The 26,428-nt window shown below is 32.8% G+C and overlaps 2 protein-coding genes across 4 annotated transcripts in view; one reads left to right on the plus strand and one right to left on the minus strand.

Moving 5' to 3' along the window:
* The window catches only part of LOC120780977 (rabankyrin-5), a 203,647-nt gene that overhangs the window by 35,794 nt on the left and 141,425 nt on the right, over positions 1 to 26,428 (plus strand). The gene's annotated exons all lie outside the window — the stretch shown is intronic.
* On the minus strand, positions 754 to 25,405 carry LOC120780978. The gene is given in 6 exon segments (XM_040113206.1): positions 754 to 941; positions 944 to 1,061; positions 8,219 to 8,451; positions 9,178 to 9,253; positions 9,605 to 9,781; positions 25,233 to 25,405. Coding segments are annotated over 5 exon segments (555 nt in total). The 5' UTR covers positions 9,635 to 9,781; positions 25,233 to 25,405; the 3' UTR covers positions 754 to 843.

Genomic DNA, 26,428 nt, shown 5'->3' on the forward strand with positions numbered 1-26,428 from the left:
GTATGGGAGGTGGGCGTAGTTATTATTCGATTTCTTCCATTTTTAAACTGTATATGGAAATGATTGAAGGAAACGACTCTATAGAGTTTGGTTGACATAGCTATAGTAGTTTCCGATATATGTACAAAAAACTTAGTAGGGGGCGGGGCCACGCCCACTTTTCCAAAAAAATTACCTCCAAATATGCCCCTCCCTAATACGATCCTTTGTGCCAAATTTCACTTTAATATCTTTATTTATGGCTTAGTTATGACAGTTTATAAGTTTTCGGTTTCCGCCATTTTGTGGGCGTGGCAGTGGACCGATTTTGCCCATCTTCGAACTTAACCTTCTTATGAAGCCAAGAAATACGTGTACCAAGTTTCTTCATGATATCTCAATTTTTACTCAAGTTACAGCTTGCACGGACGGACGGACGGACAGACGGACAGACAGACATCCGGATTTCAACTCTACTCGTCACCCTGATCACTTTGGTATATATAACCCTATATCTGACTCTTTTAGTTTTAGGACTTACAAACAACCATTATGTGAACAAAACTATAATACTCTCCTTAGCAACTTTGTTGCGAGAGTATAAAAATAAATATTTTTGGCTTTATTAGTTTATCGATTATTTATAATAAGTATATAAACAAAATAAAAAACTATTCCAATACCTTTCTGCAAACAAATCACTCTGACCAAATGTACATATATATAAAATAGCTTCTTTATAAAGTTATTATATTAAATATAAAAATAATATCATTATCTATGTGTTCTAATTGTATTTTTGAAAATTTGCAAATGTCTAATTCTAGGTAGTTCAATGGTAGTTGTTTTATATCACAATATTTACTACAATAAGCGCAATAAATAGAAAAGTACAGCTAGGCTTGTAGCGAGTATTCGCTCAGCAAAGATTTTTCCTGGTCCTGAGTTGCATAAATTACCCGGCAATAGCAGTGTATTTTACTGGATACTGACAAGTGATTTTGCCTTAAAATTCCTATACAGCCTTCATCGTACACTTCTTGTACCGAATATTCTTGTTGCCATCGACGATTCTTAAAGACCTGTAAAATAATAATTTTTTCTTCACATAAAGTTTTGTTTATAGAATATAGTATACTCTAATGCTTTCATTTATTTACGAAAATGTAAATAAATCATAATGGAAACACCAATTCCCATTCAGCGTTATTAAATAAAATGCAGTTACTAAAAATAAATCGTTTAAAATTAATAAGTGACATAAATTATACCAACATTTATTTTCAAATTTACTTCTGTGTGATAGAAAGACTTTTTATACTCTCGCAACAATGTTGCTAAGGAGAGTATTAAAGTTTTGTTCACATAACGGTTGTTTGTAAGTCCTAAAACTAAAAGAGTCAGATATAGGGTTATATATACCAAAGTGATCAGGGTGACGAGTAGAGTTGAAATCCGGATGTCTGTCTGTCCGTCTGTCCGTCCGTCCGTCCGTGCAAGCTGTAACTTGAGTAAAAATTGAGATATCATGATGAAACTTGTTTATACGTACTTCTTGGCTCCATAAGAAGGTTAAGTTCGAAGATGGGCAAAATCGGCCTACTGCCACGCCCACAAAATATGAAAACCGAAAACCTATAAAGTGTCATAACTAAGCCATAAATAAAGATATTAAAAGTAGAAATTGGCTACAAGAAGGATCGCACTAGGGAATGGAGATCATTTTTGGACGTATTTTTATTGGAAAAGTGGGCGTGGCCCCGCCCCCTACTAAGTTTTTGTACATATCTCGGAAACTACTATAGCTATGTCAACCAAACTCTACAGAGTCGTTTCCTTCAGGCATTTCCATATACAGTTCAAAAATGGAAGAAATCGGATAATAACCACGCCCACCTTCCATACAAAGGTTATGTTGAAAATCACTAAAAGTGTGTTAACCGACTAACAAAAAACGTCAGAAACACTAAATGTTACGGAAGAAATGGCAGGAAGAAGCTGCACCCAGGCTTTTTTTAAAAATTGAAAATGGGCGTGGCGTCGCCCACTTATGGACCAAAAACCATATCTCAGGAACTACTCTACCGATTTCAATGAAGTTCGGTATATAATATTTTCTTAACACCCTGATGACATGTACGAAATATGGCTGAAATCGGTTCACAACCACGCCTTCTTCCAATATAACGCTATTTTGAATTCCATCTGATGCCTTCTCTGTATAATATACATATATGTATGTACATTAGGAACCAATGATGATAGCGGAATAAAACTTTACACAAATACGGTATTTGAAAAATATGTAAATGACGTATAATGAAATCTCGATTATCACTTTATCTTGCGAGAGTATAAAATGTTCGGTGACACCCGAACTTAGCCCTTCCTTTACTTGTTACTAATAGCTTTTCGCAAACGACGCATAACACTCAAATAGTATTCCTTGTTGCCAGTTTGGCCGTTCGGAAGGAATTCGGAGTGCACCACACCTTGATAATCGAAGAAAACTGTCAACATGACCTTCTAAACCTCAAAGCATGTCAATTTCAGGTATTTTTTCAGCTTCGGCTCACCTTGGCCATGATATTCAGCCGATGATCGTCTCTTTGCGGGTCATAAGCATAGATCCAAGACTCATCACCAGTAACAATGTCTCATGACATCCGTATTGTTTTACAGAGGTTAACGCGACGCTGTTTTTCGAAAAAAGTGAGTGAGTTTGGAAGCAATCGTGCTTTCACTTTTCTTAGGCCCATTGAGCTCACTGTTAATCGTCGATTCTCAAGTATCAATTCATTTATATTATTGACGTCTTGATCTTCAGTTCTTGTTAACTGTCCTGGACATGTTTCAGCGCCAACACGTTCTCTTTGAATAATGTGTACCACTTTCTGGTGGCAAACAATTATCACCGAAAGCCATATCCAGTATTCTGAACATTTCGGCACCAGGTCTCATCCGCACACAAAATGTAACACTAATGATTATTTTGATGTGAAATTTGGCACAGATGTCACTGACATTTCTCCCAACCTAGAAAAAAAATATTTCAGGAACGGGTTTTTGGGCGAAATTCAAATTAACAAGTAAGGAAGGGCTTAGTTCGGGTGTCACCGAACATTTTATACTCTCGCATGATAAAGTGATAATCGAGATTTCATTGTACGTCATTTATTTATTTTTCAAATACCGTATTTTTGTAAAGTTTTATTCCGCTATCATCATTGGTTCCTAATGTATATACTCGTATTATACAGAAAAGGCATCAGATGGAATTCAAAATAGCGTTATATTGGAAGAAGGCGTGGTTGTGAACCGATTTCACCCATATTTCGTACATGTCATCAGGGTGTTAAGAAAATATTATATACCGAATTTCATTGAAATCGGTCTAGTAGATCCTGTTATATGGTTTTGGGTCCATAAGTGAGCGAGGCCACGCCCATTTTTAGAATTTTACAAAAAAGCCTGAGTGCAGCTTCCTTCTGCCATTTCTTCCGTAAAATTTAGTGTTTCTGACGTTTTTGTTAGTCGGTTAACGCACTTTTAGTGATTTTCAACCTAACCCTTGTATGGGAGGTGGGCGTGGTTATTATCCGATTTCTTCCATTTTTAAAAGTGTATATGGAAATGCCTGAAGAAACGACTCTGTGAGGATTTGGTTGACATGGCTATAGTAGTTTCCGAGATATGTACAAAAAACTTAGTAGAAGGCAGGGCCCTGCCACTTTGCACCAAAAAAATACGTCAAATATTCCCCTCCCTATTGCGATCCTTTGTGCCAAATTTCACTTTAATATCTTTATTTATGGCTTAGTTATGACACTTTATAGGTTTTCGGTTTCCGCCATTTGTGGGCGTGGCAGTGGACCGATTTTGCCCATCTTCGAACTTAACCTTCTTATGGAGCCAAGAAATACGTGTACCAAGTTTCATCATGATATCTCAATTTTTACTCAAGTTACAGCTTGCACGGACGGACGGACGGACAGACGGACAGACAGACATCCGGATTTCAACTCTACTTCTCACCCTGATGACTTTGGTATATTAAACCCTATATCTGACTCTTTTAGTTTTAGGACTTACAAACAACCGTTATGTGAACAAAACTATAATACTCTCCTTAGCAACATTGTTGCGAGAGTATAAAAAGTCTTTCTATCACACAGAAGTAAATTTGAAAATAAATGTTGGTATAATTTATGTCACTTATTAATTTTAAACGATTTATTTTTAGTAACTGCATTTTATTTAATAACGCTGAATGGGAATTGGTGTTTCCATTATGATTTATTTACATTTTCGTAAATAAATGAAAGCATTAGAGTATACTATATTCTATAAACAAAACTTTATGTGAAGAAAAAATTATTATTTTACAGGTCTTTAAGAATCGTCGATGGCAACAAGAATATTCGGTACAAGAAGTGTACGATGAAGGCTGTATAGAATTTAAGGCAAATCACTTGTCAGTATCCAGTAAAATACACTGCTATTGCCGGGGTAATTTATGCAACTCAGGACCAGGAAAAATCTTTGCTGAGCGAATACTCGCTACAAGCCTAGCTGTACTTTTCTATTTATTGCGCTTATTGTAGTAAATATTGTGATATAAAACAACTACCATTGAACTACCTAGAATTAGACATTTGCAAATTTTCAAAAATACAATTAGAACACATAGATAATGATATTATTTTTTATATTTAATATAATAACTTTATAAAGAAGCTATTTTATATATATGTACATTTGGTCAGAGTGATTTGTTTGCAGAAAGGTATTGGAATAGTTTTTATTTTGTTTATATACTTATTATAAATAATCGATAAACTAATAAAGCCAAAAATATTTATTTTTATACTCTCGCAACAAAGTTGCCAAGGAGAGTATTATAGTTTTGTTCACATAATGGTTGTTTGTAAGTCCTAAAACTAAAAGAGTCCAGATATAGGGTTATATATACCAAAGTGATCAGGGTGACGAGTAGAGTTGAAATCCGGATGTCTGTCTGTCCGTCTGTCCGTCCGTCCGTCCGTGCAAGCTGTAACTTGAGTAAAAATTGAGATATCATGATGAAACTTGGTACACGTATTTCTTGGCTTCATAAGAAGGTTAAGTTCGAAGATGGAGCAAAATCGGTCCTGCCACGCCCACAAAATGGCGGAAACCGAAAACGCAAACTGTCATAACTAAGCCATAAATAAAAAGATATTAAAGTGAAATTTGGCACAAAGGATCGTATTAGGGAGGGGCATATTTCGGAGGTAATTTTTTTTGGAAAAGTGGGCGTGGCCCCGCCCCCTACTAAGTTTTTTGTACATATATCGGAAACTACTATAGCTATGTCAACCAAACTCTATAGAGTCGTTTCCTTCAATCATTTCCATATACAGTTTAAAAATGGAAGAAATCGAATAATAACTACGCCCACCTCCCATACAAAGGTTATGTTGAAAATCACTAAAAGTGCGTTAACCGACTAACAAAAAACGTCAGAAACACTAAATTTTACGGAAGAAATGGTATAAGTAAGCTGCACCCAGGCTTTTTTTTAAGCTGAAAGTGGGCGTGGCGCCGCCCATATCAGACCCAAAACCATATAAGGAACTACCTGGACCGATTTCAATGAAATTCGGTATATAATATTTTCTTAACACCCTGATGACATGTACGAAATATGGGTGAAATCGGTTCACAACCACGCCTTCTTCAATATAGCACTTTATTTTGAATTCCATCTGATGCCTTTTCTGTATAATACAGTATATACATTAGGAACCAATGATGATAGCGGAATAAAACTTTACAAAAATACGGTATTTGAAAAATAAATAAATGACGTACAATGAAATCTCGATTATCACTTTTATCATGCGAGAGTATAAAATGTTCGGTGACACCAGAACAAAGCCCTTCCATACTTATTAATTTGAATTTCGCCCAAAAACCCGTTCACTGAAATATTTTTTTTCAGGTTGGAATGTCAGTGACATCATGTGCCAAATTTCACATCAAAAATAATCATTAGTGTTACATTTTTGTGCGGATGAGACCTGGTGCCGAAATGTTCAGAATACTGGATATGGCTTTCGGTGATAATTGTTTGCCACCAGAAAGTGGTACACATTATTCAAAGAGAACGTGTTGGCGCTGAAACATGTCCAGGACAGTTAACAAGAACTGAAGATCAAGACGTCAATAATATAAATGAATTGATACTTGAGAATCGACGATTAACAGTGAGCTCAATGGGCCTAAGAAAAGTGAAAGCACGATTGCTTCCAAACTCACTCACTTTTTTCGAAAAACAGCGTCGCGTTAACCTCTGTAAAACAATACGGATGTCATGAGACATTGTTACTGGTGATGAGTCTTGGATCTATGCTTATGACCCGCAAAGAGACGATCATCGGCTGAATATCATGGCCAAGGTGAGCCGAAGCTGAAAAAATACCTGAAATTGACATGCTTTGAGGTTTGAAGGTCATGTTGATTCAGTTTTCTTCGATTATCAAGGTGTGGTGCACTCCGAATTCCTTCCGAACGGCCAAACTGGCAACAAGGAATACTATTTGAGTGTTATGCGTCGTTTGCGAAAAGCTATTAGTAACAAGTAAAGGAAGGGCTAAGTTCGGGTGTCACCGAACATTTTATACTCTCGCAAGATAAAGTGATAATCGAGATTTCATTATCCGTCATTTACATATTTTTCAAATACCGTATTTGTGTAAAATTTTATTGCGCTATCATCATTGGTTCCTAATGTACATACATATATGTATATTATACAGAGAAGGCATCAGATGGAATTCAAAATAGCGTTATATTGGAAGAAGGCGTGGTTGCGAACCAATTTCACCCATATTTCGTACATGTCATCAGGGTGTTAAGAAAATATTATATACCGAACTTCATTGAAATCGGTAGAGTAGTTCCTGAGATATGGTTTTTGGTCCATAAGTGGGCGACGCCACGCCCATTTTCAATTTTTAAAAAAAGCCTGGGTGCAGCTTCTTCCTGCCATTTCTTCCGTAACATTTAGTGTTTCTGACGTTTTTTGTTAGTCGGTTAACACACTTTTAGTGATTTTCAACATAACCTTTGTATGGGAGGTGGGCGTGGTTATTATCCGATTTCTTCCATTTTTGAACTGTATATGGAAATGCCTGAAGGAAACGACTCTGTAGAGTTTGGTTGACATAGCTATAGTAGTTTCCGAGATATGTACAAAAAACTTAGTAGGGGGCGGGGCCACGCCCACTTTTCCAATAAAAATACGTCCAAATATTCCCCTCCCTAATGCGATCCTTTGTGCCAAATTTCACTTTAATATCTTTATTTATGGCTTAGTTATGACACTTTATAGGTTTTCGGTTTTCGCCATTTTGTGGGCGTGGCAGTAGGCCGATTTTGCCCATCTTCGAACTTAACCTTCTTATGGAGCCAAGAAGTACATACGTGTACCAAGTTTCATCATGACATCTCAATTTTTACTCAAGTTACAGCTTGCACGGACGGACGGACGGACAGACGGACAGACAGACATCCGGATTTCAACTCTACTCGTCACCCTGATCACTTTGGTATATATAACCCTATATCTGACTCTTTTAGTTTTAGGACTTACAAACAACCGTTATGTGAACAAACTACTTAGCAACTTTGTTGCGAGAATATAAAAACAGGACGGAATATTGAAAACTCTTGGTTTTTGTTTGTTTTGATTCTTCGTGAGTTTTTCACCAAATTTTCAACCAATATTCGTGTGACTTCTGGTTATTCAGCAAGTTTAAAAAAACTCAGGGGAAACCGTTTTGAGGGGGACGACATAGATTTTGAAGAATGAATTTAGAATTTTAAAATTATGAACATTCTTACAATTTTTTACTCATATAATAACAACGGACAACACGTTTGAGTGTTTACATACATTGGAGGAAAATTGTTCTTTCAAAGTAGTTGTATAAATATCACATATGTATATGTATATGTATATATTTTTAATAATTTCCTAAATTTTAGTGACTTTTCTTAATACACGAATTGTAGGCTGTAACTGTAGGAGCCCTAGGTTCTCAGAAACTTTAAAGTTTAAACGAAATATTACTAAATAAGAAATGTGCTATTCCAGAATACATATGTATTTGTGTTATGTACTTATTTCTGTCAGAAGATCGAAAATAGGTTTTCTAAATTACAGCTGCATTAAATATAATTGAGTATAACACACCTGTTTAGTATCTTTTTGCGGCGCGCATCCCCTTGTTATAGTGTTTTGTTTTTCGTTTTGCAAATGAAGTGTTGAAATGGTTTTTAAACACATTGTCGAAAATGGGCAATCAATGATAAAATTTTCAGACCAGTCAAATTTGGTGCACATTGGCGTCAAAACAGTTATATTTTGTATATAATTTTTTTCTACAGTAACGCTGCATTTGAAACATTTTATCGCTGCGATGGAATCTAAAATAAAACAAAAATTAAGATTGTAACTATTATATATACATATTCCAACGTAGTAATTTAAAAATAAAATAATATGTTTGTCGGCAACGCAATTGTGTGTACAGTAATAAACATTTTTCTTTAAGTACGGTATTTATAACAAAAACAATACTTCAAGAAAGTCTAATTTTTCGTGTATACACTTGTCCCGTTATTTGCGGAAGAATACGCGGTGTCATGTACATACAATTTTTTTAAATATTTATTCATTATTTTACATATCGAAGGTTTAATTTGTATGATAGCAAAAATAAAATAATTCGATGAAATGTCCAAAATGTTTTGTTCGTCAACAAAAAAACTAAGTTGTGCAAAATTTGAAATCTGGAGTGCAGTTTTGGAAAACAAAGAAATGAATATTGTCTTTGTTTTTACTAGACGTAAGCCCACACACACTACATGCTAAACATTTACATTACTTTTGTATTATGTAAGAAATTTAAAAGATTTCTCATTTCTTTCTGTTTCATTTTACGAACATTTTATATAGTTTAAGCAATGTGTTTGATACTCTTATAAAATTGTGCAAGTTAGATTTATTTTAATGTCCATTTAAGAGTTTAATAAAAAACAATTAAGATATTGTAATCTCATATCATAGTCCTCCCACTGGCTATTAATTGCAAGGCATTATTCCATAATTATTATTACAAATTTTCGTAAAACTATACTTTTCATACGAACCTATTCTTGACAGCATCAATAATCCTAGAGTTGAAAGATGTATAATAAGTATTTTGTTGAGGTACCAAATCCCGACCTATTACATTAGAAAAAGAATTCAATGAATATTAAGAACACCTAATTAAAATAATTTATATGGGACTTTGTTAACATTTATAAAAAATAAACTATGTATTTTAATTAACATAAATTGTAAAGGGTGTTTTTGACATTTGGTTTTCAATGACGCAATTTTTCTTTCGGAGTTGGTCTTTTTACAGCTGTTACATGATTTATACTTAGTTTGGCATGCCATTTCATAATGAACTTATTCCCATAAAACGTTGGAAACCATGCAAATTTATTACCAAAATAATGATTCGGTCGTTTTTTGTTCAGCGAATAAGCTCATTTTTGGTTGAATGGATACGTTAATAAACAAAATTGCCTTGTTTGGATTGATAATAATCCACGCCATTGACACGTCGTGACATCCTCAAAAAGTCAAATGAAGTCGGCCATAATGAAACAGCCAATGGAGAAAGCTTTAGAGCCATAATTAATGGCTTTTGCGTGCCTGAATTGGATGTTCATGTGATCAAATTTTGGTTCCATTAAGATGGTGCTACATGCAACGATACAATCAATTTATTGAAAGAAACTTTTGGTGAGCGAGTTAATTTTTCATGAAGTAAAAATACTCTTTATTAATACTCTTAAGACTAACTTATTACATGGTTCTTATTTCTAACATGCTAGTTAGTTAGGATACAGATGTATATAATATTATTTGTTTGGGTTTGTTTACATATATTTTGTGTGTTTAGATACATTCCCTTTGTTCTAAGATAAGATTGTTGTGGTATTCGAAGGTTGTTTTGATGTTTGTGTGTTTAGGATTGTTTGTTGTAGTGATAGGGCATTTCTATTGTTCCAAGATAATGGTTAATTAATTGTCCAATGTTTCAGAATTTTGCAGGATTCATATTTGTCCGCTCTTTCAAGGTCTTTTGCGAAACTTGGTGAAAGTATTATCCATTATTTCAGGACCTATACTTTTTTACCTTGTTCCACTTTTTTAGGAATAGTATTGTCTGCTTACAGGATTTATACTTCTATCCATTTCCAATTATTTCCACAATTTTTTCAGGCATTTAGTGCTGGAAGCCCTACTTCCTGTGGAGTTTTTTGTTTTATTTCTTTCTGATTAAAATCTGGCTTTTTGGATAGCAAATAAATTTGTCTTCCCGGCTAGCCCCTTGTTAATTTTTACATGATGTAAAAATTAGTCAACAGAATATTTGTTTGAGCTGCATCGAAATGTGTACTCTTTATTAATACTCTTAAGACTAACTTATTATACGGTTCTTATTTCTATTTATACTAACTAGTATGTTTACTGATTACTATTTGATATTTTGTTTGAATACAGATGTATATAATATAATTTGCTTGGGTTTGTCTACATATATATGTATATATATATTGTTTGCTTGGATACATTCCCTTTGTTCTAAGCTAAGGTTGTTGTGGTATTCGAACTCAAGGTTGTTTTGATGTTTGTTGTAGTGATAGTGTATTTCTATTGTTCCAAGATAAGGTTGTTTTGATACATTTTCTTTGATGTTGTTTTGATACATTCTGTTTATAACATAATTAATACGTTCCTTAACTAGGGCATTATCTCGTATTGTGGATCTGTTGGGTGGCATCCAAGATCGTGTAATTTAACATTGCTGAAGTATTTTTTGTGCGGTGATATGAAGTCTCTTGTATATGCATATAAGCTCGAGATGATGGACGACTTGAAAAATATCTGCGCGATTTCATTTCTTCTTCAAAAACAAATGTCTAAAAAAGGGCCTTATTATAAAGTATCATATTGTAATTGACAAATAATGTGGTAGTGTTGCGAGATCATAGAAAATGAAACACTAACAAAAAACAAAGTACAAAAAAATCTTACTATTTATATTTTTCAATGCAATATAAGGACTGCGTCGAATTTAATTGTCCGCTACTTTTTTCCCATATTGTGCAATTAAAAATTTCAAATAAAAAACTTGTATCTTAGTATCTTTAAACTAAATGCCAGAAAATATTGTGCGTCCGTTAGAGTCAATAAAAATTTATTTAACCCTAAAACCATTTATCGCCTTATTAAATGCTTTAAGGAAAATGTGCATATTGACAGGAAGAAAGGTTCGGATAAAAAGAAGAGGCCGCAGCGTGAGAATCCCAAGAACGTTGTGACCATTCTCAAGAAAGATACAAGAGTTCGGGTGAGGAAGGCTGGCTGCTCAGAATCTTTTGTACGCAGGACGAAGAAGGAAACTGGTTTGAAGACGTACAAGGTACAGAAAGTTTCGGATAAAAACGCCGCCAAGAACAATACCGCAAAACAACGAGCTAAGAAGCTGACGACAGATTTTTTTAAGAAATTCGAATGCTGCATAATGGATGACGAGACCTTCGTCTTAGCGGACTTTTCTCAGCTACCTGCACAGCCGTTTCTCGAGGAAATGTTGCTGAAAAATTCAAAACCAAAAAAATGATAAAATTTTCAAAGGAATTGGCAGTTGTGGCAAAATAAGCAGCTTATACGTTACATCGGGTACAATCAACAGCGAAATATATGCTACGAAATGTTTCTTCTCACGTTTTTCAAATTTAAAACAAATTGACGAAGTCGGATCCTTTTTTCGGATAATTAATCAAGTTTTCAAATATTAATAGTATTCAGAGTTTTAAAACTCCATTTTAAAAATTGGGTTTTATGCCTTGTTTTTGTTAACACATTTTTTTTAATAATACAGTAAAATCTTTTTTTACACAGTAGGTACGTTCCTAAGAAAACCGTTTAAAAAATACACGATTCATATATAAATTTAGGGATCTGTTCCAAAAGTTGAAAAAATCGTGTAAGATGAACAAATAATGAAATATTTTCTTAAAAGACCGTACAAACAAAGTGATATTGAAATCCATTAACTAATAATAAAACAAAACAAAAATCATATTTATTGCAAGAAAATAAGTTTAGTATACAGTTTAAATTCAATCCATAAGTACAAAAAAATTAGTTAGTTGATAACAATCGTGTATGTTTATTATGGGCTGGCTTAAAAAAGCACTGTACTCAGAAGATATGTCCAACAAATTGTTGGGTTTTGTTCTAATGCAGAATTATCTTCATTATTAATCGGCCTCTATGGGTTTTTTTGTTATAAAGTCTGTTGAAACACGTTTTTTTTAGTTTGTTCCAAACTTGTAGCGAATTTCAAGCCCCCACGAATTAAATTAGCCGACCTTCACCTTTGTCGATATCGGCGACAACATCTTTATTCTCATTGTTAGCCATAATTTCAATTAAGATATCATCAATAGGACCTTATTGCATTAAGCCATCAATAATGTCAGCCGTTTGGATATTGTCAAATAAATCGCCACCTATATTATTTGAAAGACTATAATCTCAGGACAAATTTCTTATCCTTGCACCGCTGAAGTTCTACTTTAAACGAAAGCTTGTAAAATGTTTTTCGAAACATGTGTAATGCAAACCAAAATATTAAACTTTTTCCATGCTTCCATAACATTCAAATTGTTTTCTTCCACTGAATCTAAAATATATCTTAACGTTTGCTTGTTGTAGTACATTTTAAACGGTGCTATAGTACCCTGATCGAGCGTCTGAATCAAAGACGTGGTATTAGGCGGGAAAAACAGCAACTGAATATTCGGATGTACCAGCACTGGGTGACTAGGTGCATTATCAACAAACAATTCTTGAATTCTAAACCTTTTTGTATTATATATTTCTGGACTTCAGGAACAAATGCAGTTATTAAACCAATCTTTGAACAGATTAGCCGTAATCTATGTCTTAGTATTCGCCATAATATGAAATGGAAATTGATTAATATCCTTACCTTTTAAAACTATTGGCATAAGTGATTTGTTGATTAAGAGTGGCTTCAACATTTTAGCTCCAGATGTGTTACTGCCAAGCAAGAGGGTCATCCCATCTTTGGCTGCTTTAACGCATTTACAGTTATTGGTCGATTTATCGACCAGCAACTTTGAAAAATCACCAAGTCGAAAATGAACGAGATAAGCCGTGAAATCAATAATTGTATGCGATTTTGCATCTTTCTGAAACCGTGGCTAAACGGCTCAATGTAACAATCTCAAAAAATTTTAAGCGTCGAGTTTTTTTTATTATAATCAAAATAAAAAGTTGGAATTAAATCAATGCAGTGGGTCTAGGTGCGGTCGGAAATGGGTTAAAGCGACCAGCTGTGTGATTTTTGCAATGAATGTTCTTTTTGGCATTTGCTTCCAAAACAATGCCGTTTCGTTGGCTCTATATATTTTTGATCTGGAGTATATCTGCCCTCTTGAATTATTTTTGCTAGTTCATCCGGTTAGGTTTTTGCAGCCAATTCTCCTTAAATTTTTATATTGTGAAAATGGTGTCTTTTCAGAAAACCTGTCAGCCATCCATGACTTGCATTGAAAATGATTTTATTACTTTTCTGATAGGATACTCTCTTTAATAATCTTTTCATTTCATTACTTATTCCAATTTTCTAAGATAACAATCTAACACAATGTTACTTTTTGAAAAGTTATTAACAATTCAGATTATGTATTTTGAAGATTTCCCCAATTTATAAAAAATAACTAACTTAAATTTCAACTTTAAGAACTTTATTCAAATTGCGTCATCAGCAAACTGATAAGTTAAATAAAAAGGGTATTTTCTTTAAAGTAAACAAGGTGAAGTAGAGTTGAACCCAACACAGCAGAAAACCATGTAAAAAATTAAAAAATTAACATGAAAATTCATCACTACGCATTTTTTTTATAAGATTAAGTACGTTTCTAAAGAGGTATAGCTTTCAATTTGGCAAAAATCACTTTTAAAAATTCGAAACGAGGATGAAGTGGGTTGTTACAAGAAAAAAAAGACGTGCCGATGGCCGATGGTAGTCTTTTTCCGTGTCGCTAACACCGCGTAACGATCAAAAACACATGCTTGCGACAAACAATTATCACCGCAGGCTTTTTTCAACATTCTGAAGTCCTTTAAAAAACGACACTACGCTGCGATTGAGGAGATAAAAACTGTATCGAAGGTTGATCACAAAGGCCACAAGATCACAAAAAAGGACTTTTTTAAATATTTGAGGATTGGAAAAGAACGCTGACAGAAGTGAAATTTATCGGGGGGTGAATACTTTGAAGGGGACAAATAAGATATTCATGAATAAAAAAACACTTTTTTTTAGAAATACAAAATTCGCCATACTTTTTGAACAACGTATAATAGTTTATATTATTAGATTATATGCTTTCGCAATTTGCAAGTTTTATCCCAATATTATCATTGATATTTGTATAGTGGAAAAGAAAGATTTAGATGAAATTTTGCCAATTGGGCACTGCAACATATATATGCATAGATTATATGCTTTCGCAATTTGCAAGTTTTATCCCAATATTATCATTGATATTTGTATAGTGGAAAAGAAAGATTTAGATGAAATTTTGCCAATTGGGCACTGCAACATATATATGCATAGATTATATGCTTTCGCAATTTGCAAGTTTTATCCCAATATTATCATTGATATTTGTATAGTGGAAAAGAAAGATTTAGAAGAAATTTTGCCAATTGGGCACTGCAACATAGGAAGGTCAAGATAATGTTACCTATCGAGGTTTGTTTAAATTGAGCGAGTAGATCCGGAGGTATGTGATATCGCCAACCCTTCACCCAATATATAGCGGCTCATAAAAAGTTCTCATGTACCATCCCGGACGTAAAATTTAATGTTTCTTGCGCATTTAGTTTAATTTATCGCACTTTTAGTAGTTTTTAACAAAACCGTTATGTAGTATATCCCAAGATGGTGCTAAAATCTTTTATTTCGAATATTAAAACTGATTTTTTTTTAAACAAGAAATAGCATTGATCAAAATAATAGGAGTATAGAGGTTTCTCACTAACCCGAGTGTCTCTCTAATGCAGGTATATGGTATTTCTCTCTTATGGAGGTAAGCAGCAATAACAAGTCACAACAAGTACGAATGTAGTAAATGTGTATTATGATAAAACTATGTTCATAATATGCGCAACATATATTATGTACATATATATTTTTAATAGTGTTACAGATTTCACTGTATTTCGCCACTTTTTTTCTCCGGTGGGACCGCACTAATTTTCATGTTCAGCGGCAAAGCTTTTCCGTTCTGTATGTGAATGTACGACGAATTTTTCTGACTCTACGCTCCGGTAAATTACCGTTCTCTAATTGACGCCGAAATGTTTGCGAGCTAACATTTAGTCCAACTTCCCCTACAATTTGTCGTAAAATCGAAAAAGGACCCTTTTTTGCCTTGAGAAGTATACGGCGATCATCAATCAGGCCAGTTTTTCTTGGACGACCACGAGTTTCCTTTTTATTATTTTTTTTTGCTTTAAAGCATTAGTTAAAAAGTTTTACGAACGGCCTAACATATTTGCAATTAATTTTTACGTTATGAATGTAATGGCCTTTACGACCCATTTTCTTTCTTCTTTTCAGTTTATGGTGTTCAAAGGCATATAAAATTACAAATATTTCAATTTATATATACATAAGTACTTCGAAATAACCACTTATTTGTTTTTAAATATAACTTATACTAATAATGCATGTATAACTAGTCACTCAAACGCAAAATTAACAAAATAATAATGCAAGTTGTTGATACTGACGCTATACTCATTCGCCTTCGTCGTAAAAATATAAGGGTGTAAAAAAAGTAACAGTTACAATTACCATTTAACGACAAAACAGAACTATCGAAACACACACATATTATTTGGTTCAAAAGGATATGTGTTGCATCGAGCCTATGGCGTAGATATATTATTGAAATTCAGAGCCAATATTTTCTAGATAATAATGTGCGTTTATGTTAAAAATTGCTAATCCCCATATATCTATTGCACAACTTAATACAAAAAGTTTCGGTTGACTTTAAACCGTTTATATCAGACAATGTGCGAGTTATCTCAGATATCGTCTTTACATTTAGATAGTCATGACTCCAAAATGGATAAAATTTAGACAATACTACCCTTACTTTAAGGACTCCATTTCCCTATCTTCCCTATACTACATACACATAATATGTATAATGACTTTCTTTAGTCTACGATACTTTGTGTCGAATAATAATAATACGTTGAAACAAATTCTCGAATATACCTGAGTAATACCAAAAGTTAATGCAGTCAGTCCAGACCTTCTTCTAGCCACAGTATACATGATTTAGCGATTTACGACATTCCCCCCGTTAAACTATTTATGCTGGTCAAAATTTATGATATTTTATCTCTTGTTGACTTTTTCCTCATATATCAATATCTTAAATTTAAAATGTAGGAATAAATTTAGATGAGTCTGAGACCTTTAATATAAATCAATAAAATACTAAATATGATGTGACATTCACGGTTTCGACGAATAATTACTGTTGAATTCTTACGCAAGATTTAAGTTAAAGTTTTGCAGCACTTGAAAGTATTTCCTCGGCTTTTATCATGAAAAATTGTGAGTGTAAAATTTTCGGTTACGCGCAAACTTAGTTTTTTCTTATTTGCTTGGGATTATTCTTAATTTTTTTTGATAGTCTGCCTCTTCAGAGATTAACTTTTCAGCAATTTTCTTTTTCGGCGAGGCTAATTAATTTGTGTCTCCGTTTAATTGAGAGCATTTCAGAAAAATTTTTACGAGATATTCCTTTGTGAATACCATTTTAAAAAAGAAAAAATATTATTACCCGTTGTACTATAAAAAACACTCAGAGTTTTCGACGTGTTCCGGACTGCGCACTATCCGTAAGTACTAGTACCACCACACTTACACAAACGGTGGCCCTTTTGTTAATTTGTAAATAGGTCGGCTTTTAAATACCGTACAGGGATTTCGGGAAATAAAAGTGTATGGCTTAAAATTAATATTACACTTATATTTTTCACCCTTTTACACCCATTCTTCATCTCCCCCCTCTCATCTCCCGCTTATATGGAAGACAGGTAAATTTTTTTCTAGGTTGGTACAACTATACTTAATTATGGTGCCAGAAATTAGCGTGATCTGTCAACCAGTGTGTTTATAGCAGCTGTTCATGTCAGTCGACTTCAGTATTGTTTGTCGAATTAAAAAAAAAAATTAACTTTTTTTTTTTAAATTTTGACCAAACAAAACGAATATCATTGAACAAGCACCGTATTCACCTGATTAAACTTCTGGCTATTCCTATAACTCAAATAACCGCTCAGTTGAAACCGTTTTGAGTTAATTGAAGACCTCAAAATAAATTCGACGCGAGAGCTGAGGTCGTCTGATATAAACAGCTGCTGTAAATACACAAACTGTCAAAGAATCAGTGTTACCATACTAATATATTTTAACAAACTAACAAAAATATAAAAGAAAGGAACATTAACAGAGCGGAGTCTTACACGCCAACTACTAGTATACTAAAGTTCCCTCAAAATACAGTGAATCAACAAAGTTTACATACACATGGTTCTCTTAAATAACGACACGTTTATTTGTTTTAAAATGAATAGATTTTCTGTATCTGAATATTAAAAAAAAAAAATTATTTAAATTTTAAGTGTTTAAATCTGCTGTCAAAGCAGCAACATCAATTTCCAACAGCATAACGACCCAAAATACACATCGTATCTTGTAAGTGAAGGGTTGTTATGGAATTGAAAATAATGCCCCGCAATCACCAGATATTAATCCTGTTCAACATATCTGGACCTTATTGGAAACCGTATTCGAAAATATGGAATTTCATCAAAAGAGTGCCTAAAAACTGCCTTATGGACTTAGTGGGTCAAAATATCCGGAAATAATACTAGAAATCGAGTGGAGAGCATGCTTCAACATCCGGGGGAGATAATTGCAACAAAATAAAGGCCAAAAAATAATAAATGCGTCTAAAACTGTAATTACTTTTGATTTATATAAATAATCATAAGAGTACGTAAACTTTTTTGATATAAATTAGGCGCATTTTTAGCTTTAGTATCAATTTTTTTTATTTGTGTAAAAAAAAAAATGTTGATATGCTATATTTAAGGTTACATATCGTCACCTAAATGCAAAATAACGTAACAACATTTTCGGAATTTTACAGTGGCATGAATGAAAAACGAAATAAAATGGAACATAGTGAAAAAAATTTAATATTGGTTAAAACTGGTTTATATCTGAGGGCAGAACGTGAAAATGTTGGACATATGTAATATTATGTTTGTAATTTGACGTAGTGAATCATATTCAATAAGACACTCAATTTCGAATTTTTTGATGATACGTTTTTTTGCATTTCAGGTGACGATATATACATATCCTCAAAAGAATCATACATAATTATAAAACAAGTTTACAAAATATATGTATATGTACAGTGCACATAACACACAACAAATATTGCATATCTTCAATCTCGCTTTCGCGCATGTTTCTAAACGCGAATTATATTTACATATTGCTGTATACATATTTGCCAATGCTTTTATACTTACAGACATATGTAGAATACAATTAAATAATGAAAATTAAGAAAATAAATAAACGGTTCGGTAAATAAAAAACAACACTTGTAGAATAAATTAAACATCTCACATACATATTTACCTCTGTGAAAACCCATACAGCACATATGTTGGAGGTCAAATTTGGCGATTTTTAAGCATTTCCCTTGTTCCTTGTCAAACAAGAACAAGCATAATTGCAAACAAAATACTATTTAACGCATTCTATATACACATAACGTCCACACGTAAGTACAAATGATATTGTCCTCGTTTCAGCGCGAGCTGATACATCGTTTCAGGACCGTACTCATATACAAGGGTATACGGATAATTCCGTGAGAAATAATTTTTTCAAAATAAAAAACCCAAGAAAATACAAAAGCGATTAATAAAAACGGTAAAGGCGTTCTTGAATTAATTTTCCGATATTTCTTATTTATTAAAGGAGTTTTCGGTTACCATTATTCTAAATTACAATTAAAGAAAATATATGGATATATTTTATTAATTTAAATTTTCTGAACGAACATAATGACGACAAAAGTCCATGTACACCTGCAGAAGCTAGACGATCAAAGCAACGTGGTAGAAGCAAAAAAGGGGGAAAGACATTTCTTATAGTAAATTCATTTCTGAGAGTGGCAGCTTAATTAAATACTGCAGTCGATTTGCATCTTCACCGGTTCAAAACAACTTTGAATCGGTACAAGTAATTATTAATAAATCTAGTATTAACACGACGACGCAATAGTAGAAACTGATCAACCTGAAAATTTCAAATCCTCGGCTTACGTCAAATACGCTTAGACCAGTATGAAGGCACAAAAGCTATGATCTCAGATCAAATAAAACTTATAAAGTCAGTTGTACCTACTATCCATCCGAGAGTAGAGTTGCCACAATTACAAGCCCAAGAGGCAAGTTGAAGCATTCATCTCGAAGTGCCAGCATACTATACAGAAATATTTCATGGAGGTTATGAACAGTGGCCATCCTTCTGGGACGCGTTTACAGCCTTATGTAAAACATCCAAAATTATCAGAAGCGCAAAAGTTGTATCACTTTTTATACAAAAATAAAAGCCAATCAGGCGTAATAGTCAAACTGTTCGCATTAAATGACGATAATTTCAATTTGGCTGGGGAAGCCCTAAGATCAAGATATGAAAACGAAAGAATATTGGTCGATCATTAATTAAAAGGAACAAACGAAGAATTCATCAAACTAGAATCCACTGTTTCAGTTCTATCCACACAAAATATTTCGACAAACAATTAGGAACCTATTCTTGTGAACATATGTAGTATATGTACGTTAGCATTTCCAGAAAATCGTTACTTTTGTGGGAGCAAACGCTCTCAATGGCAGCAGATGAAAGATTTCTTAACTACCCAATATGGAAATGCGGAAAGGGTAGACAAAAAAATTGTCAAAACTAAAAATGTTCAACACGACCTTAATTGAAGCTTCAATAGTCTCCAAAGTTGGAAGCAACAACCATTTAAATAGATTTTTCAAAACATCTGAATCTGAACACACGTCATGCGTACCATGTATTGCCCTCCTGTAGCTTATAACTTGCAGAGAAGTTTAAAAATTTCAATATTAACCAAAGGCACAGCTTTGCCGGATCAAAGAGACTGTGTACAAACTGCTTGTCTCATGCCCACAAACTCAATAATTGCGAAAGCAAATTCTATTGTGTATATTGTCATAAAAGACATCATTCAATGTTGCTTTTTAATAGTTTTTCCAATACACTCTAAAGTAGCTCTCAAAAAGAGCCACGGGTTTAGTTGCAACGGCAACTCCCGAAACTTAAAATCACGAAATTTGACACCATGTTTATTAAAAGCACAAAAAGCTCACACCGTACACAGCGAAATTGAAAGTAGGGTATTACTACCCACTGTAGTTGTCTCCAAAAGAACACTGAAGAGAACTGTTCAAACATTGAGCCTTAATAGATCAAGGATGACAATGATCATTCATAGCGTCTAGGGCATAAAATAGGAAAAACTGCGAAAAAAACAAGCCAACTTTGAAATTACGGTAAACTCTAATAGAATCTGTCTCATCTTTATTTTCCTTAAGAGAATAACAGAATTCAAGCAGACGCTATAGTTTTACCGCAACTAACAAATATACTTTCAATCTATTATATAAATAGCAACCATTGAGAAAAGGTTTCACACCTTTAGATAGAAGATTCCAACTGCAACACCCTTCCTCAAATAGATCTTCTATTAGGCAGCGATCTCATACCGTAAATTATAATAGAAGATGTGGAAAGAATTTCAAACACTCTAGCTCAAAATACTATATTCGAGTGGATACTAAGTGGACTAGTTACGGAACCAGTTACCATTATGAGAACTCAAGTTGAAAAAATATCATTTGGAAACACGGGCAGTAACCATAATCGATTGCCTAAATGTAACGGCAAATATTCGGAATATAAAAGTTTTTGTAATATGTATGTAATATGGTTCATGATGATCCAATAATGCCGAAGGTCGAAAAATTTAATTCTACACAATTATTTGACACATCTTATAATGAAGTTTTTAGCATTAGTTTTTAGCATTTGGAAAAAACACGGAAATAGACATAAATTTGATGATATAATGCGTTTAATTTATTTGCATGACTCATTTTTACTCGTATTAAAACAGAAACTTGGACTTAATTTGTCACCTGAAATGCAAAATAACTCAACAACATTTTCGGAAATTTACATGAGTGAAAAAAATTTTTAATATTGGTTAAAACTGGTTATATCTGAGCGCAGAACCTAAAAATGTTGTTATGTTTGTAATTTGAAGCAGTCAATCATAATCAATAAGACACTCAATTTCGAATTTTTTGATGATACGTTATTTTGCATTTCAGGTGACGATATACATCTTTTGAAATGGATAGAAAAAACACAAAATTTATTAATTTTAAGACAAATAAATGTGTCGTAATTTAATAGAAATAGGTGTATGTAAACTTTATTGTTTCACTGTATATATTTATCAGCAAAACAGAAGAAGGAAAAACTTTAGTATACTTTCCCAGGATTTTGGGAATAGAATGGGTATGGTCGAATAGAGGAGCTTCTCCAGATCAAGAATATAAATAGTTATAGCCGCAGGAAACTTGTTGTTTGCGAGTAATTTGGAGTAAATTTTAAAATAGCCTCCCCCATTTTGGGGTTGAAATCGGTATGCACGAATAAAGAATAGTTGCCGCTAACTTATGGTTTTTGAGATATTTGCATTTATAATTCAAAAATTCAACTATTTAAAACGCATGTTTCTCCGATTTATAATGAATTTTACACTTATATTTTTAACTTTTATATCCACTAACACTTCACTAATTTGTATCTAACCATTTCTTTTATAATAAATAGTGCAAATATAACTTTTATTCAATATTTAACTTTTGTTCACATAACAGCAAAAGGGCGTGCTCAGTTCCTTCGCGTTGAATTCCTCTTTTTCGGTGCTCGGAAAAACTTTGGTATACCGTCCAAGGATTTCGGGAACAAAATGGGTATGATCGGATAGGGGAGGTTCTCCAGATCAGGAACATATGTTATAGCCGCAGAAATCTTATAGTTTTCAAGATATTTGCGTTTAAAGTTGAAAATTACCACTATTTGAATTACATATTTTTTCGATTTAAAATTAATTTTACACGTATATTTTTAATTTTTATGTTCACTAACACTTCATTAAATCCTTTATACACATTTTTTCACATTACATAGTGCAAAAATAGTTTTATATCAATATTAATCTTATTGTTTATATCTATTTATTTGACAACAACTAAAGGGTTGCAGTCTGTCAAATATTCAGTGTTACCTTATCGATATCTTTTGTAAATGCACTAAAAGAAATAAAGAAAATAGATTATACACAAAAAAAGCATCATCACGCTTCAAAAAAATAACCCCAGTCGGTCCAACACAGGGGTATTTCAAGTTTTTTTCGAGTAAAATTCCTTTTTTTCGCTCTAAATTCGTTTTATAAATCTATCTTTCTATTGGTTTTTTGTTACTTTGTTCAAATGTATTAGTATGGTAACACTGATTATTTGACAGATCGTAGCTCTTTCGTTATTGTTAAGTAAATAGATTTGAACAATAAAATAAATATTGAATTAAAACTATTTTGGACTATATAATGTGAAATAAATACTTACAAATGAATAAGTTAAGTGTTAGTACAAGTATAAAAAGTGCAAAATATAAGTGTAATATTAATTTTAATTCGCAAAAATACGTAATTCAAATAGTGGTAAATTTTAACTTTAAACGCAAATTTCTAGAAAACTATTGGTTTCCTTCCTATATATATTGATGATTTGTCGAACCTCCTCTAACCGACCATACTCATATTATTCCCGAAATCCTGGGACGATATTCTAAAGCCGACCCGGGAGGCCTTCGATCGCGCTTCAAAAAATTAGCCCTGGTCTGACCAACACCTGGTCTGGCTCAGTTCTTTCGCGTTGAACTCCTTTTTTGCGTTGGCGGTCTTTGGCCGCGCTTCATAACCCTGGCAGATCTAACACGGGGATTATGAAAGTTCTAAAAGATTTTACATTACTCATCACACAATAACAGATTTTGTGGGTAAATTTTAGAATAGCATCCCCGGATTCAACTATTTAAAATGCGTGATTCTCCCATTTATAATGAATGTTATAGTTATATTTTAACTTTTATATCCACTAACACTTCACTAATTAGTTTCTAACCATTTATTTTATATTAGATATTGCAAAAATAACTTTTATTCAACATTTAACTTTTGTTCAATTATTTTTGTTCACACAATAACAAAAGGGTTGCATTCTAACTAATAATCAGTGCTACCTTACGTTCATATTTTATAGAAGAACCAAAAGAAATAAAGTAAATAATATCCCAATGACAGGAAATATATAACACATTAGTTTTCTGCATATAATTTCTTTCTGCATTGGCGGCCTTCGGCCGCGCCTCAAAAAAATAACCCTCGGTCGCACTGTGTTGCAGCTAGTGGAAAAGTAACTTTTCTCCGATTATTTTTTTCAGTGTTTTTAATTATGCAATTTTGTCACAGACATTCCAAGTAAACAAAAAACACATAAAGCTTATTTTTATGTTGGCCCGTTGATTTTTAATAGATTTTAGAAGTCAAATATACAAAATTTTCACGAAAAGAGGGGATTTCAGGGCTGTATTCAAAATGATCTCATTTGATTTTGGTGACAGATATTTTGGTTCGGTATCTTCTGTAAAACAAAGGAATGTTGTTTGAGTCATTTTCATATGCACCTTTTTTAGAGCGAAAACACGACTAAAGGTCCATTTTTCCTTTAAATTTGGGTTAGGTAAGCAATATTCAAAAATTTGCACTAATAACACAACGCAGAAAGGAGTACTACCCGAAAGTACTTCAGTCACATAAATCACATATTACACATATACATATGTAGAGAGTATTTTTCTTATAGTTAATATAGAAAAAAGAATCACGCGAAAAAAGCAAACAAAGAAAAATTGTTAAAAATCCTACATATTTGCTGTTTAAGATGTGGCAAGGCTCGTTTTCCTCATAATTGTAAACAATCTAACCTTTTCAACGATGAGTAGCTAAGTGATTTTTAAATTAATAAATTTAGGTAAAATATAGTAAAATAACAATTAAATGTGAACTTATTCCAATGTTAAGAGTGTATATTTACGTATACAGAGTGAAAAACGTGAAAAAATTTAGTGAAACATGGAGAAATACCATGAATTAGTGCAAATTTTTGAACTTTTAATCGTGAATATTTTAAAAAATAAAAATTATTTTTATATTATTTTTGGATATTTCTTCTCTGAGGAAGCTGCCCTATCCGCACATACCCCATTTATACGGAAATTCGGTTTTTTTTTACCCCTCCGCCAAAGTAATCGAAATCGTGCTGTTTTTTGATATAAATTATGCTCATTTTTAGCTTTAGCTTTAATTTTTTTATTTGTGTAAAAAAAAATATTTTGATATACTAAATTTAATGTTAAATATACATATTTTGAAATGGATAGAAAAAACCACAAAATTTATTTTATAACAAATAAACGTGTCGTAATTTAATAGAACTAGGTGTATGTAAACTTTATTGGTCCACTGTATTCATATACATATGTATATTCTTGATCTGGTGGACCTCCCCTATCCGTACATACCCATTTTAACCCGAAATCGGTGGATGCTTTTCTAAATACCAGCCTATATTTTTATATTAATAGATCAAGTGGAAGTATCTTATAACCAGAAACAAATGTTGTTTATTATTTAAGTGTTTTAGTGATTATATATTTTTTAACTGAAATAAAAATCTAAATTAAATACTTTTCAAATCCAATTAGATATTGGTATGTTAACACAAAATCTAATTATGACAATATTTCACGTGTTAATACATTTGATACCATTTTTAGTGCGCAGTAGTAATATTTAATGTCCGTTCTGATGTTTATTATGTTTAAAAAACAAAAACTTAAACCGAATTGTAAACCAAATTATCGTCAATTCATCCTACAAACACACTTTTCATATGTTTAGCATTCCTCACTTAAATGGGATAGAAATACGATAAGAACATCGATTAATGGCCCCAATGTTGCCCAAAGAGTTATATTTGTATCGTAATTTAATGAGGAATTTCCACAAGCAATAAATGTTTTCTCGATATAGATGTGTTTTGTCAAAAATATTGCCAGCGGAGACCGCATATATGTAGATTATTTGTGATATATTGTATTTTGAAGACGACAGCGACATATCGAATAGTTGATGCATACCTCTTCGAAATTTTCATAGAAATGAAAACTGATGTGCCAAACTGCTGAAGTGACAGTTCATTGCTTTCAATTTATTACATATACATAAAAATTAGTATGCCATATATTATAATCCATAAGCAATATGGAGTCTCCACAGGCAATACGTACAGCAATACAATTAGTATAAAACGAATTTTTGCCTGTCGAGAGGCCTCGTAACGTTATCCGCTTTTGTCAACTGCACATGCTACACCGACTTATTCTAGGCTCTGTTTGCTGAATATAAAACATTTTTAATATTTTTGTTTAATGGCCATCTCACTCTTTCTTGACAAGCAGAACGGTTGCACGTAAACAAATAATAAGTGTTCCCGTACCCATATACATAAATGGAAAAGATTGAAGAGCAAATACCTAGACATACAAAAAATAGTCATTTATTTTTTAATTCAAAGGTTTTGTAGTTTGTAAATATGTTTTATGGCATCAAGTATCCTCATGTTTCTTCGGAGTGCCATATAAATTAAATGGAAAATATTGAACAGCGGCACGATTCCGATTACTTTGGGGGAGGGATAAAAAAAAAACCGAATTTCCATATAAATGGGGTATGTACGGATCGGGGAGCTTCTCCAGAGGAGGAATATCCAAAAATAATGTAAAAATTACTATTAATTTTTAAAATATTCACTATTAAAAGTTCAAAAATTTGCACTAAGAAAACATGTTATTTCTCTATGTTTCACAAAATTTTTTCACATTTTTTACTTTGTATATTTAAATACACACTCTAAGCTTTGAAATAAGCGTACATTTCACTTTTACAGGTTACATTGTTTACA

This window comes from Bactrocera tryoni, unplaced genomic scaffold (assembly GCF_016617805.1).
Source record: "Bactrocera tryoni isolate S06 unplaced genomic scaffold, CSIRO_BtryS06_freeze2 scaffold_25, whole genome shotgun sequence".
In the NCBI taxonomy this organism is placed as follows: domain Eukaryota; kingdom Metazoa; phylum Arthropoda; class Insecta; order Diptera; family Tephritidae; genus Bactrocera; species Bactrocera tryoni.